The following is a 15,888-nucleotide window of genomic DNA, read 5'->3' on the forward strand; positions in this document are numbered from 1 at the left end:
AACAAGAGTGCGGATTTTTATACAAAATAAAAATTGCCTGCATTAATTGAGAAATACAGGAGCTGCATAGACATTCATATCATTTCTTAATATAATAGTTTGAATGAGGAAAATGTAAAACATAGAAAGTACCACTGTCTCTGCACTTCAAATTATATTTATAATGATAGTAACTGAAAGTGATGTGTATTTAATTCCGAATTTAGTAATACAGACTACGAAAACTATAGTGAATGGTTTTCTGTTATCTTATTTAGTATATGCATAGAGTATACTAAATAATTGAATTGCTTGGAACAACGATATAAAAAATTTTATCTTCGAAATAAAATCACTCACGGATATAGACAGTGGATTTGCAAATGTAATTAGTACCGAAAAAGATATACATATGTATAACGCAATTCTGTTTTCTCGTTAGTAGGAAATAGATTTTCTAGTATTCGGTTATTCCTAACATTTTTCAACATACAAGACCTCCTGTGTAGTGAGGGGAGGTACTGAATACTACGGTTGAGACTCCTGGGAAAAATATATAAAATATGAGAGGCGAGGCACGTTCACATAATTCTATCCCACTTCCCCTAATTCTCGGATATATATCGCTTCTTCGACAGTTTTGACAATTCGTTCAATTCTTAACAGATGCTAACGGGATCAAGCCGTTGATAAAAGATTATCAGACAAAATTTAATAATATGATTTAAATGACAAACAATAGATGGTATACATCACAGAATCTTAATTTTCACGCCAAGATGTATACATATATCTTACTAATTACACTCTAAAATATGACTGTATTGTAGTCTCGAATTTCGAAATTTCTCATTATTAGACTCAGGATTTAATGCGTTTTTGAAGAAATGATTAGGTACACAATTTAAAACAGTAAAAAGATTAAAAGACATTAAGAGTGTAATATATTATTTTCACTACAGTAAAATTATTATTTTGCAATTGATTATGTGCAATCGATGCACAAACTTTTTATTTTGCATAAATATCCGGAGTCCACTTATTATATTTCCAGGAAAATTTTTTTCATTCGTGGTTTTGTCGTCGTCAAAATTTAGTTCGAAAATCCGCCAAGTTCGCGTGCATAGCATATTTGTAAGAAGTAGAACCGGTAGATCATGAACAGACACATCAGACGATTGCTATTCGATGACACGCGTGTTCGCAGAATTTCCAAACTCGATTTCCTCGAAAAGAAGACGTCAAATAACAAAGAATTTATTCCATATTTTAGACTTATATCCTCAAAACTTGGATACCCTGTATTATAATGTCATAGTTATTAACATGACCTATGAATATGAACGAATCCATTTTGCTTTAAAGGATATGACTAACATTAATCATTTCATCATAAAATTCAAGACAACGTGACATCGTTTCTAATTAATCGAACTCATTAGCCAAGGAAACAAAAATCTATTTACATCAGGCTTTTCGAAATCTGTTCACAACAATTTGGATTTACATGAACATCGGAAGTTGTTGAAGTGCGTGTTATCAACGTTTTCGCAACCTTTCTGACGATAGGGATTCACGGGAGCCGAATTATTACTTCTAATCAGTGATTCCGGTACGCGAATGGAAAATAAAAACGGGGACCCGACAGAAGAGGTTAAATCACCCTGGCCTGGCTCTCCTGTTGTAGCCGGGCTGCTACAATAAAAAATTTAATCAAAATGCCCTCTTGGTAATTTACAGCTCGCCCAGTCTCAACCCTTTGGGTGGGTGAGGGTCGCGAGGGAAGGAGGTGAGAGGAGATGGGGGAGAAAGACGATCCTGCTTACTTAAACGAAGGGTCTCCGGGACGATAGAGAGGAAAAGAATCCCGTAGGAGTCATAGAGGAGAGGCGACACAGGCCATTTGCTCGCTTGGGGGTCGTCCCCTGTAAAAAATAATACTTCTTGTCTTCGCTCATTTGCCGCAGTAAGCTCGGCCTCGAGCTAGTGGTCGCGTCACTCGCACTCTTACCTTCTCCCTCATCACCTCGTAAATTACAAATTAGAGCCGTCGACTTCGCTGTTTAACTGTTCGGGAGGAGGGCCGGCTTTTAGTACGCCGCGAGTGACACCGGCGCGGCAGTGTTCAAGTCAGTCGACGTTTACATTTCGATGAAATGTGTAGAGCAACGGTGCCGAATACGAGACTAGTACAGTCGCCAGTTAGAGCAGGGAGCACTATTGAGGAGATAAAATTACCCTCTCTCTGCCAGTACCGAACTTGTCACGTGACATTGTGACACATACACAACGGTGACGGGACGTGTCACGTGACCGGGCGGAAGCGTGGGCGAATAGTAGAAGGGGAAGGTAGAGTGGGACCCAAGTCTCTGGTAACTGATAAAGAGAGAGAGAGAGACACACAATATACACATAGCTTCTACAGAATTTGTATAACATACACTTTGTTGCATTTACTATAGTTTTTATAATGTACAGGAAAATATGGCAATATATTATATATTCAAATAACGTTTCTATCCTACAGAACCAAATTATAATTTAAAAACTGCTTCATACCTCTACATATAGAAGTAATTCACAAGTTTACAAAGATGAATAAAATTTAAAATGATCTGTATACTGATTTTCACTATATTAATTATATATATAATATTATAATTATTATAATTACTATAAATAGCTACTTACTTTCCTTTTGAACATTTGGATGTGTAGTCTCGACCTATGTATGCAGGATGTTCGCGGCAAAATGGACCAACGTTTTAATCATAAACAGTAGTCAAATTTCAAAAAACTTGTTCGAGTAACTTTTTCTAAATTTGTTGAATGATGCAGGCGCGGATAAACTATGTAATTTCTTAGGGTGTAAAATTAGTTGGAGAAACTGAAAAAAGTAATAGTTTCAATTAAATATATATATTTTTTAAAAATTATTTTAATGAAACCATCTTTATTATTCATTACTTACAATTGTAAAAAATGTGTAGTATATATAAGTAGGATTTCAAGTTTCCAAATATACCCCATTTTCTCGACGAAAATATTTAAAATGTTAACCAATTATTGCATCCAGAATCGGAATGGTTAATTCCGCGATTGCTTATTAGAATGCTTAAATAAACCGAAGACTCGCGATGCCCATAATCAATACGAATAACGGAGTTGAAGTTCGCAGAAACGTTCCGTGGATGCAATCGAATTGGTAAAAGCGGCGATTACGCGTAACGGCTCTCTCGCACTGCTAATTAAGAAGAAAAAATCAACGGTGGAAGTATCATTCTGAAATGATTACGCGGGAATCTACGCAATCGGGGTATGGAATCGGTTCCCGCAGCTGTTCCGTAACGTAACGCGAAACTATAATAGAATCGTAGTGGTAATACCCCGGAACGTACGTAATCTCGTTTCGAAATTGCAACTTGTTACACGTCGCATGATTAAAGGGCAATATCTATGCAACGTCGGATTAAAGACCACCGGTCGCTGTAATAATTTATTTACAGCTCCGACTGACGATATCCTGGAACCATTAAGTAGATTCTCCGGAGAAAAGTTTCGGCCGCGGCTGGCCTACCTGGGGTACAGGTGTGAGTCGTAATAACATGGCGGGTGCGCCCTTTAACCTCTAATATCCCTACCTTCACGCTGACTTCACTAACGCCGCCACAATCGGCCGCAGGTACATCGCAATCATCCTACCTCTGTATCAATCGCCAGTGGATTATTATTGCGGATACACTTAGCATTGCGCTTTCTCTCGATAACTTTTTGGCAGTGCGCTCGCGCGAAATTTACACGGAGCTGTTCGCTCTAACGGTCTGCACGATTCTTTTGCCCTTTTTTGATAATGCGACAGAAAATAGTGAATCATTGTTTTATTCTATAAAAATAAAAAAATCATTTGTATTCTTCACTGAAATATTCTTTATTTAAATATTTAAACCTCATTGGTTCATAAATACCCCACCGAAACAAATAAATAACTGAGCGTCAGTTTAAAAAGGAATTTATTTATCAGCATAACCCGAAGCATCACTTCTCCTGTCGTAACCCAAATTACATACTTGACAGAAAGACCGTTTGCAAAGTATCGTAAAGCGAAATATTGAACAATTTGCGATAGATCTAGTTCAAGGTATATATGCTATTTATTTTGGCACCCTAGCGTTTTTACAAGTATTATGTCTAATTTATATTTAATTTAATTCATTTATATTTAATAGTATTAAAGTAGAACATATGTACTTACTTCACTGTTTATAAAGAGGTGTGAATATTACTCTATACTCTATTTGTAAGAAACAAATTTTTGTGAGCAGCTCTTTTTGCCGTATATTTACCATAAACAGTTTAAAAGTCGTGCGAACTGTTAAAATGAACACCTTGTCTAGCATATGGCAGCTGCTTGTAAATTCATTTTCGCGGGGATATAGTTCCCCCTTGTGGTTACTTCAGGATATTTTATTAATATCGATATATAATCTTCTTGGACAGCTGCTCTTACACAATAATATCGATTCATAAAAGTGAAATTCAAATATCGTCAGTTTAGCAAAATGATATAGGTGTTTATTATACATATACTTACAAAAATGTACTATCTATTTCAAATTTGAAGTGTTATGAGATTAATATTTTGTTTATCCGATAAGATAGGTTCAAAATATCTTAGCATAAAGAGTCTGATATGTGCCAAATGTGACCTTGTACTGGTTTGCTTGATGCAGGGTCAAAAATCACCGTGTATTTGAGGGTTAATTCATTCTTTTAAGCCATATCAAGTATTATTTCTTAAACATAATCTTCGATTACCATGTTCACTATTAGTTTGTATATGTATTGTATATATTGTAATTTATAAGTTAATGTGTGCTACCGTTTAAAAACACATACTATGACATTCAGAAAATTAGTGGAATTCTAGTACAGAAACTGTACTAAAATAAGTAACATTTTTATGGTTAAAGCATCATGCCAAATATTTTTGAAATGCAATATAATGCTAAGTTATAATATAATGCTAAGTAAATTCTAATTCATTTTATCTTTTTTAAATGTAAATCTATGCAAATGAAACTTACAACAGTATGTGTGTATGTACATATACATATATTATGGTAACTCATAAGAACATGTTTTATTATGACATAGAATGATGTACTAGGTAAATGAAAGTATAAGACAGGATGTTGTCCAAAACTGTAATTTATTTCTCGAGATAGTGCCAAAATACACTAGAATATTTCGTAATCGTAAAAAATATTATTGGTACTGTTCAAATATAAGTAGTACAGATGCGATGACACATGAACGATGATGATTGAATGATATGAAATTTCATACGAATGTTCATGCTCATCCGAAAATGGAGCACATAGTGAATGGCAGAATCGAACAAGTCTGAGCAAGTAAAATAAAGGATAAGTTACATTAAAAAGAAAAACAGAACAGAACCGTAAGGAAACACCATCGCTTAAAATAAAATTTTACAAACGTTATCAAATTATATTCTAAGAAATCCATTAATCAAACGTTCATTCTCTTTGAAAAGCTGACACAATAAACAATAATTTCTTTCTAAAACAAAATTTACTTTATACGATCCGTGTTTCCTTACAGTAGAGTCATCCCTTCGGCGCAGTAATGGTTTACATTCTGTAACTGTCGAGCAAATCAACAGCTAAAAATCGACGAAGTCGTACTGAACAAAATAAAACTGGGAAGAACAAAAAGTCAGGTGAAAATATCCAAAAATCGTGCACATAAGTTTTGTGTGCCTGGCATTACGGCGCCCAAGTGTAAAGTAAGACATAAAACGTACAGTATACTGAAATTCGAGTGAAAATCTTATTCATACAACCAAAAGATCACACCTCTATGAACCAATGGATCGCAAAGACAAAAACCATCAACTGAATACAACGTAGAAATACTTGATTTTCGCAAACAAAAAGTCCATATACTGACTCATAATACTATTAACTCTCCAGCGAGCTCTATGCCGGAATCATTTCTGACAGATATTTCACTAATACAGTTTTATGCCGATATAAGGCTTCCGTCGAATTTCGGATGAGGATACCAACTGAGTGACTTCGGCACAGCATGTGGAGGGTTAAACGGTTCATAAAGGGTTAATTTTGCTTGTATTGTTTAAGTAGACACAGCATACTCTCGACAGTATACACTCGATAACTTCGTCGCAAAATGGTCCGCAGTTTCATTTCACACGACTCGCAAAATCGTACAAAAATCGGTTTCACAAATATGTACAGATAATCTGCATCAATACTCGAAAGCATCGAAGCCATACAATTTCCAATACCTTCTTTCGATTTCTACGGGAGCGAGAGAAACCGTGGACCGCTGTAAAAATATCGATTAAATTGTATTTTCCATTTTTTTGTTTTTCAAATTTTTCCCCCGATATACAAAGCAACACACAGTCTCGCGCATCGCTTCGAATCAATAATCTTCGTTAAAATTAAGAAAACCGCATGCAACGTATTATCTAAGTAGCTGCTAAACAGCAACGCAATTTGATACGTTTCGCGACACATCAAGCTTGTACAAGCATGACACGATCGTCGACGATTACAGGCGTGAATGCAATGATAATGGAACGGGTGAAACGGAGATGTTAGAAGAAGAAGAAAAACGTAAGAAGAAGAAAGATCCGAGGAGTCGTCCTCGTTACTGTATACGTATAAGTAATATTTTGATTTCTCAGGTACTTTATACACATTATCATAGGTAAATAAGGCAGGTGAGGCGGGCCTCGTGTTCGTCGTGTTTCAGTCGACTCGTAGGACCGACTCGCCGATTCCACGGGATCAGCGATCGATGCGAATTCGATGAACAAGGACTTGGATGTCGCAGAATGTGCCAGACAGTGTTAGTATTCAAATATCGTAAATCGTTATTTTGATTTCACTCAACTTGACGTAACACACCGTTCGACAGATCCCACGAGGTGCATGATAATGTAGCATTTAACTGGCGGAAATGAAACAGCTTTTGTCGTACAATGGTCGTGATCACTATCTTCTGTTACCCAACACTTCATGCGAGTTAGCTTGATATAGAACAGGTCTGTCCAACTTACGGCCCGCAAACCGAAGCCCCCACTTCTTTACACAGCTAAAGTGAAGGCGGTCGTACCGCCAGAAGTGGGGGAACAGATTGATTGGTGGTGAAGAAGTTGAACAGGCCTGCTCTGAAGGATGAAGCCACGTGACAGCGAGAAGATTGTTTCATCGTAACGTAGACCTAAATTAAAATGAAACAAAATTAATCACAAAACTAAGCGAGCAAGAACCCCACGACAAAAACTGTTTCATTTCCGAATCTCTTCAAGTTCTCTCTTCAACGGAACTCTGTACAGTCATTGTTCCACAGACCTCAATGAAGTCCGTGCAATTCGGAACGAGTTACAAAAGAAAAAAGAACATTATGCAGGGAATACAATCGATTCTCAAGTTTCACACTCCGTGGATGCGTGTGTGTTCTAGAGCGTGTACGTGTAATGCATCGAGCCTGTTTGTCGTTGCGACCAAGAACACGTAAGTACAGTGCGAAGGGTGATCACACCCAACGTTTTGTATCTCCTTCGCGCGTGGATTGTATATTCTTCGAATCGCCAAGGTCATGAGCGAAATATACTCGTCTCTTATCCGCCGCGATTTCCCCCTCCCTTCGTATCCAACGAAGACATTTTTTATTGTAATCGTTACGGATATCTTTCTTCTCTTTCTCGGATCAAGTCGACTTGCTTGACCTCTACACTTGCTTGTGTTCAAGCTATCGGTGACCTTTCGTCAAGCTTCGATGTCTGAATATGATACACCTATGGCGTCGCCAGTGTCGCCAGATTGAGACTTGTCTTCCACTCTACTCTTCCCCTTCTACGACGCTAGTCACGTTCTAGCTACGGCCCGGTCGCGTGACGCGTTTAATCCGGTACTGGCAGAGAGGGAGTCACTTGTTCCCCTCGAGTCGACTAAATTCCCCTGATCTTGCGACACTGGGCGTCGCCATCTTTGAACGCGCGAACTCCCCTCAGAAATACGGAACATAAGTCTGCGGAATCGTCGCGTCCTGTTACTTCAGGCGGTTTATGCTACCGGCCCTGCGAAATCTGCTAAAGCATCCCCGATAGAGGCTATCACGCTAAACGCAACAACATACTCGTCAAACGTGTAAACCGCTTACACAGTAAGCATCGTGCCAAATTCTAAACCCTCTAACTAACTCTGGTGTTCCACTAACACCTCACCTCCGCTCTTTCTCTCTTCCTTGGAACACTGTATCGTAGGATCTAGCTTAAGTTCGGGAATTTTCACTGAACAGGACCATTATAGACACTGCTACAGCCAGCCTGTGCCTTACCTTTATACCCTCCTTACCTATTTACTTTTTTTCACATATTTGTATATTTATTTCCTTTTTTTTCCTATGGTGTAATTAATATTAATATGATTATTTATACAGTATTCAGGGAAAATCGACTTTCACTTTGTCCCTCCTCGAACTCCGCTTTTCAAGCTCAATTCAAGGAAGTATAGGTTTGTTAAGTTTTATAGTTTACAGTGCCCATTCAATGCGCATATACGAAAATATTTCTATACATTATTTTAGCACGTACAGCAATATTTGAATGGGCGAAAAAAGTCTTTAAATTAAAAAATATATATATTATTGGAGTCGTTTCTTCGTTGTTTCTTAAAGTCAACGACGTAGTGGATTATCCCTCAATCTCCTTGTTCAGCCAAAACTCGCGAACTCTAGTGCTGTTCAATGTGCTGTGGATATAAAATATTTGCAAATATCCACACTTAAAAGACAAATTTTGTAGATGCTACGACCAAGTTATAAAGATACCTTAATTTTGAACAGCACAGTTAATCTAGATCCGACTATAGCATTCTTGCTACGTTATTCAATAAGCAATGCTCACAATTCGCTAGTAATGATAAGTATTCATTTTATTTGATAATTAGCTCTTCTTTTTGTTGCTCTGCTTATTGGAGAACGCAGATCTCTCTTGACTTTCGAAGCACAAAACAATTGTGTAAATTCTACAATTACAATTGAATGGATACACTTCTTAGAATCTAGGTTTCAGCTTTTCTTTTCACAAAATATCTCACAAAATAGACTTCTCTGATTTTCTTTTTCCTCTACGAAAATCGTTTCCTTTAGTATTTAGAAAATATACTATTCGACCTAATCGTGCGATCGACTCGTTATTTACACTAGCTACACTTTATTTCCCTCGGAGTCTTTAACAAATATGAAAGCTACGCGTGTTGAAATAAATTGTTATTTATTTGCTTTCGTTAAATCTTTTACTGCAAAAAAATCGACATCAATCGCACACTTTTGTCGTTGATCGTTAAAAAAGCTACAGTAGAAATCTTTCTGTTATTTCTAAACTCAAAGACAGTGAAATAGAATATTCGTTATCGTTATAAAAAATAAGACTCCGGTACAAATACAAAAATAAAATTCGACGCGTTCCGCGTTTTCCTTCTATACCACATTTCACTGCCAACAAAAAAAAAAAACTTACAAAAACCGATCGAGTCGAAAGCTTTCGAATAATGTTTAATTCAATACGTGCACAACCTTTCTAATCGAAGATTTATTTTCTTCGAGAGCTCGAACACTGGTGACAGTGTTCGACATTTAGCATTATTGATAGTTACATGAAAACCTTCAATACACTTTACACAAGTACGTATGTTACAACAAAAACGGAAGGGGCTGCTGGTATTTGAGAATTTTTAAAAAGGACATCAAACATAATATTGTGTTTCTCTAAAAAATGAACATAATGGGTCATAGTTGTAAAATTACAGTTTGTCTTGTAAACCAAAATTCACTACAAAAAACCTAACTTAAATAAGCTTATTTTTTAAATTAAGATATTTGATCATATATCTTTGAAATTATAATTTATACTCAACAATGAAACAGTGACAATTTTCTTTGTTGTCCAAGAACAAGGATGACATTGATAGTTACCTTTAGGTAGTTACCTTCCACATCCTTTAACTTAAAATCATTTGAAGGGTTGTGGCTTCTAAAAAATAATATCAAGATTCAACAACTTTTCAAATACCTGCAGTCACCTAACCAAATCAACCAAACACGATGTGGTTTATTCACACTCTGATAAAAACTTGGCTGTACCATTTCACTGTATAAAAGATATTTCTAGAGAAGCATTTCTCACACGCTAATTAGAGACTTTGAAAATATGTATAAAACTGGTGTATCTTCAGCACTCCTCATAAGGACGTGCTCTCGAATTCTCGAGCTCTCGCAGTTTGTTTGCTCAATTGCCAAGAACAGAGAATATTCTCGAAGTGTCTTCGATTAATTATTTAGCTTCGAACGTTCGTTAGAAATCACTTAGAAATCTTTTGTTCAGAGGAACACTCCTAGCAATATACATTTTTACACGTTTCACTTTTCACTGGGTCCTTTGCCCCTATCTATTGATTGTCCATCGGAAGACGGCAGTGAGAGGCTTGTAGGGACCACGTGATTCCACTATTGGCCTTCTTATGTCGACCGTTTCCGCCAGAGCCTAAGCGTAAGAGTGGGGTCTCGCAGATCCTCCTGCGTCGAAATCACTGCCACCTCCTGATGGACGATCAGTACTCCTTAACTTTCAGCAGTGGATCCTGCTTATCGCACATCCCTCTTCGAAGGATCGCGTATATGTATCGTTTGATACAATATTATTGAACTTTCAACCTTTTTATTCGTGGTTAGTAAACGTGACGAATGAACTGGTTCATGGTCACCGTTAAGCTCGTCTACCATGAAGAATAAATATTATGCAACACAATGTGTGTGTACAATGTGTGGATGAAGCTGTGACATTCGCGAGGAACTTGAGCTGCTTGAAAAAGCCGTAACATCGTAGCTGATCGGAACAGAACGTTCATGGATCGCTTTGGTTCAACCCTCGTGGATGATTTGGAACACTATTCCACTGGCATTTTAATCTGTATAGTATTTGGACCTATTACTCTCGTTAAAATGCTAGAAACTTGTGTGTCCAAGCGAACCAAGATTCCTCTGGCCTTTTCCTCGGTCAAAATCGAGACGGAGGGACCCAACAAGAAACCTTGAGCTGCACGAAGATCTCATCCAATTCTGCGCGAATTGTCTTCGATAAGAAATCAACCATTCTCGAGTACTGTAACTCGTTCCTCATCGAATCCATCAAACGATGATCCACCGTGCTCCGGTAGCCTTCTGCGCTACCTTACTCTCGCAGACGGCAATCGTCTCGAAGAAACAAAAAATAAAAAAAAATCATGGGAAAACAAGAAAACGATGGTATTACTGTTATTTAACGTGGTTATGGTTCCCGAGGCGGGAGTGTTCACGACACGTGGGGACCGCGGCTCCTGCGCGTCACTCGCACGTGCCGGACTATGAACATCTCATCCGGTTCGCTTCTCTTCTACTGAGAGAATGTCGAAAGCCACCTCTCGCTTGACGTTAAATTGCAAACAATAATACATACATGTATACATATATAAGTTTCAACATGTATATATGTACGAGCCTAGGACAAAGAGGAGACGAATGAACGGTACTCAATTTTGATCTCGAGATTCGACGACTGGGCAACAGTATCCTATTCATCATAATCAAAGTATTCTGTCGAGCTTTTTCAGTCTTTTCTCACTCTCCTTGCAGGAGATTAATTTATTATCTGACTCGATAGCGTGTAAATACTGTTCCCTTTACTTTTCAAATTATTATTCATTTTAATACCTTTTCAGACCTTATTACGTCTAAGCTTATACAATAAAAAATAGGTAAATACTGTTTTTATTATGAGTTATTATCAGCACAATTGAAACTATTGATTGCATCACAGGGATATTTAACAATTTTATTCTTACATTTAACCCTTATGTTAATAACCAAAATGTTCTACTTTATAGTTTTAATGCATATATTTATTCCCCTTTTAAAGAGAATACTTACAAAAATAAGATAATAGAAGAATGTATTAGAATAATTTGACAGTTTTAAAGACAAAAGTTAATTGAATTCAACAGCAAAAAGATGAAAAAATAATGATTTCTAGTTCAGTTGACCAGTTGACGAATCTCGAAATGGCAGGATTGAGTTCCTCTCGAACGGTTTCTCTTTCTCATAGACTCCCACATATATCCTATATATATATATAAATAAATATTTATACTATATAACAAAAACCGCCCACCGCAACGGCATCGAAACCTCATTACTCGTTATAAATATGCCGCAGTGAGCTTCGTTGCGAATTCGCCGAAGAGGATAAAGTTTTCTCTTTATAAATACTTTGTCAACCTTATCTTTCGAAATTCTCGCCTCGCGCGAAACGAGTTCGCAAGTTATCCTAGGAGGTTTCGATATTATTCTTCGCTCGAAGATCGAATTATCTTTTTCCTATGGCTCGTCCTCGTTCACTAGATAAGGGTATAGTTGTTCTTCGAACACACGCGAACTATACTTACCATTGTCGTTTCGACGATTCATTGCTCGTCGATGGTAAAAACGTATTTAAAAAAGCGTTCTCTGTGAAAGTCTCTTTTTTGACGTAATGCTCGTTGATCGTGACTCTGTCACTCGCCTCAGTCACTCGTTTTCATTTCTCTCTTTTTTTTTTTGGTTTTCGGTTTCCTATCGCTGTCTCAAGCGAACGCACAATGTTTCGGTAGAACGCGATTCGTTCAGTGAATTTCAGTCCAAAAGGAGCCAGTCTCAAGGTTTTAGGTACTTTGCCATCTCGTCGCATTTTTTGAGCTTGTGTAATTGACAAACAACGTACCTTCGAAAATTCTGTCGGCAGTGCGCAGGTGAGAGTATGGGGATGCGACGAGATCGAGATCAGTTGAGCCAACAATGCTCCGAACTATGAAATTATTTTGTGTTGTGTGTGTGTGTGTGCAAAATCTATGTAAAAGATCCTACGGAATTATACGGACATTTTTGTACTTTATGTGTGGAGAAAAATTGTAAAAAGTATCGATGTCGTATTTCCAAATTTGATTCAGCTAACACTTTACGGACCACTTGAGACTTATAGTGATGTGAACAATATGGTTATGCATCTTCTTTATTTTTAGAGATGATTTATCGACAATTGTACTTTGGATAAAACTAATCGACTGTTCAAGATTTTCTGAACAATTTTATAACAAATCGAACACACGAGTTCACAAGTTTATATTCTTCGTGATTGAAATAAAACATTTTCTGGACGATTTGAGTCATAATGTATTAGACTGGCGTAAATGTTGCTGTCTTGCATGAACATAGTTTCACAGAAATATAATCTTTTCTAAAACTTCCACTACATCTATTGCCTACTTTTATTATCATCTTTAGAAAATAACTAGCGTTATTTATTACTCTCTGAAAATGCATGGAGCTTTTTCTGTTTCTGTTAGACACTTGCCAGACAGAAGTTCTGCAAAGCAATCTTGAAGAGTCAAACCTTTCTATCTAAACAATATCGTCACCATATTTAAATATCAGTCACTTCTACTTCGAATGCAAAAAGTAATCAACCAAGGAAACAGATAATTCTTATCGTTACAATCAAGCCGAGAAAATAGCAGATTCTCATGCATGTACAGCTCACATAAATTCAATGAAAAAGATATGTTCTTCTTCGTTACAACAAAATCGCAAATTTTCGCAAGAATCTGCTAAAAAAGAACTGAATCAACACGCACAGACTGAAGAAATTCTGGTGGTCCATAACTTGTTAACTGAAACCAAAAAGCAGCAATGCAAATCCTCGAATGGAACCGCAAAAAGAAATATCTAAATTCACGCTTCTCTAAGTAACGGACGGAGATCTGACAACTACGAGCATGTTGGCAGTGTTTAAGGTGAACTTCAAGAGAAAAGAATCGTGCGCTTTGGTGCTCAAGAGGCAACAGTGTAGTGCACCTGACTCAGTGCAGGTGATCGTGCATCCACGAATACGATCGAGGGAACCGGGTACGTATCTCCCGGTGCGAATCGCTTCCGGTGACTGAGGAGCAATCGATCGGTTCGTTTGAACGAGTTTCTTCGCTCGAGTTCTTCGGGCGATGCTGTCAAGGTTTACCCAATTGTGCAGGGTGCAGGTTTCACACTGGAGGCGGACCCCGAACGTAGCGCAGCTGAGGTGTCAAAGACAGGTTTAACGTGTTGCTAGCCTCACAGCAATGAGGTTCGAGGAGACACGCGGCGCAGAACAAGGCGACCAAGGCCAGCTGGAAGGGTAACGCCGCTCTAAGTATGCGCCAGACCCAACTCTGCGACAGCCCTGGCTCGCTCTCGGGGTCACCAGCATCGGTAGCCCCGCTCTTCGCCGTGATCTTCATGATTCTCTCCGAACCCTCCTTCAGTATCTCAGTGAAACTGGCCTTCTTGCGCTTACTGTGCAGACAGAGAAAGGAGTTCGTGCTTATTAATCGTTAGGTGTGCCAACTCCCACGTAGTCCGTCTTATAATTGTCGCTACTAAAATTACATTTGTGATAAAGGGTTTACCAATAAAAGCTATCGTATGTTTTTAGGATGTTTTTAGGATGTTTTGTCACAGAGTCGCTAGATGGAAGGATCACGATATGAGGGGAAGTCAAGTGACATTCTAGAGCATAGGGAAAATTTTTGGGACGTATGAAGAAAATAGTGGGACCCAAAAGACGGTTATAGAACCCATACAAAAATATAGGACACGTAGGAACACAGTAGGAACCACAGAAAACATTGCAGAACCCAAGAACAGGTTGTAGAATATACACACAAATTTAGGGTACCTAAAAACACAGTAGGAACCATAGAAAAATTGCAGAACCCAAGAGAAGATTGTGGAACCTATATGAAAATTTAGGGTGCCTAGGAACACAATAGGAACCACAGAAAATTTGTAGAACTGAAGAGAAGGTTGTAGAATAAAAGAGAGAGGGTTGAATTCGTCTTGACATAAGCAATAATATTATGTACTAGAAAGTATGTAGTGCCATTTAACAAATGAAGGTGACCTACTGAAGGTCATCACGAATTTGTGAAGGTGATACAGTTTCTGTTTTGAATTTCTTCTATTGTAGTTCGTAGCCATCTAAAATCTTAATTAATTTTGTACCAGAAAAAAACCGAGCAACAGTTACGTAGGACACCTTGTATACACCAGAAATACTGATTACGAGGAAGGTGATGATTACAATGGTTTCGTACGCTCGAGATATTAAATTAATACTGGAATAGAGTACCACAAACTTCTGGTTTCTCGAAAACTTGAAGTTGTCCCGGTAATCAAGCAAATTAATTTATAGCTCCCAGAGGATGAAAAGCAGATGGGAAATAAGTAAAAGGCAAGCTCGAGAGAAAATCAAGTTGGCAATGTCTCTCCATGTCTGAGAACTTTTAATGGTTGATGATCTCATAAAATATACTCGTATCTTCTTCATATAATACCAGATACAAAAGAAGTTACTTTATATTTTTAGGTATATCGAGATTTCAAGAAATCGTGGTGAGAATTTTGAGACCTTCATTACACAAATCCATACTGCTTTAAGTGCCTTGAAATTTTAAATTTTCAAACAATTATACAGGGTGGTCCACCTAAATGTAGTCACCTAAATGTCTCCTTTATTTGTGATGACTAGACTGCGGATCTTTATGCAAAATAAGAAATGTTCGCATTGATTGCAAGATACAGGAGCCAAATAATAATTGTATTCTTTTTTTAATTATTCTATTAAGTTGGAACTAATACCGTGGTGTCCTTAAATATTTTTAACATGTCCACTGCTTTAAATGATGCGTGCCCATTTTTGTCATAAATGCCGCAGTCTAGTGATTCTTTGCGAATGTTATTTTTTTTCTGAAG

The 15,888-nt window shown here is 37.5% G+C and overlaps 1 protein-coding gene across 5 annotated transcripts in view; it reads right to left on the reverse strand.

The window, feature by feature from the left end:
* Nucleotides 1-5,171: 5,171 nt before the first annotated feature.
* Nucleotides 5,172-15,888, reverse strand: part of LOC143207934 (klarsicht protein) — a 229,439-nt gene continuing 218,722 nt past the window's right edge. For all 5 annotated transcript variants that reach the window (XM_076421862.1, XM_076421860.1, XM_076421859.1 and 2 more), the window contains one exon: nucleotides 5,172-14,430. In XM_076421862.1, the coding sequence (XP_076277977.1) occupies nucleotides 14,139-14,430 (292 nt within the window). In that variant the 3' untranslated portion in view covers nucleotides 5,172-14,138. The remainder of the gene's footprint in view (nucleotides 14,431-15,888) is intronic.

Source organism: Lasioglossum baleicum, chromosome 4, assembly GCF_051020765.1.
Source record: "Lasioglossum baleicum chromosome 4, iyLasBale1, whole genome shotgun sequence".
Classification (NCBI taxonomy): Eukaryota; Metazoa; Arthropoda; class Insecta; order Hymenoptera; family Halictidae; genus Lasioglossum; species Lasioglossum baleicum.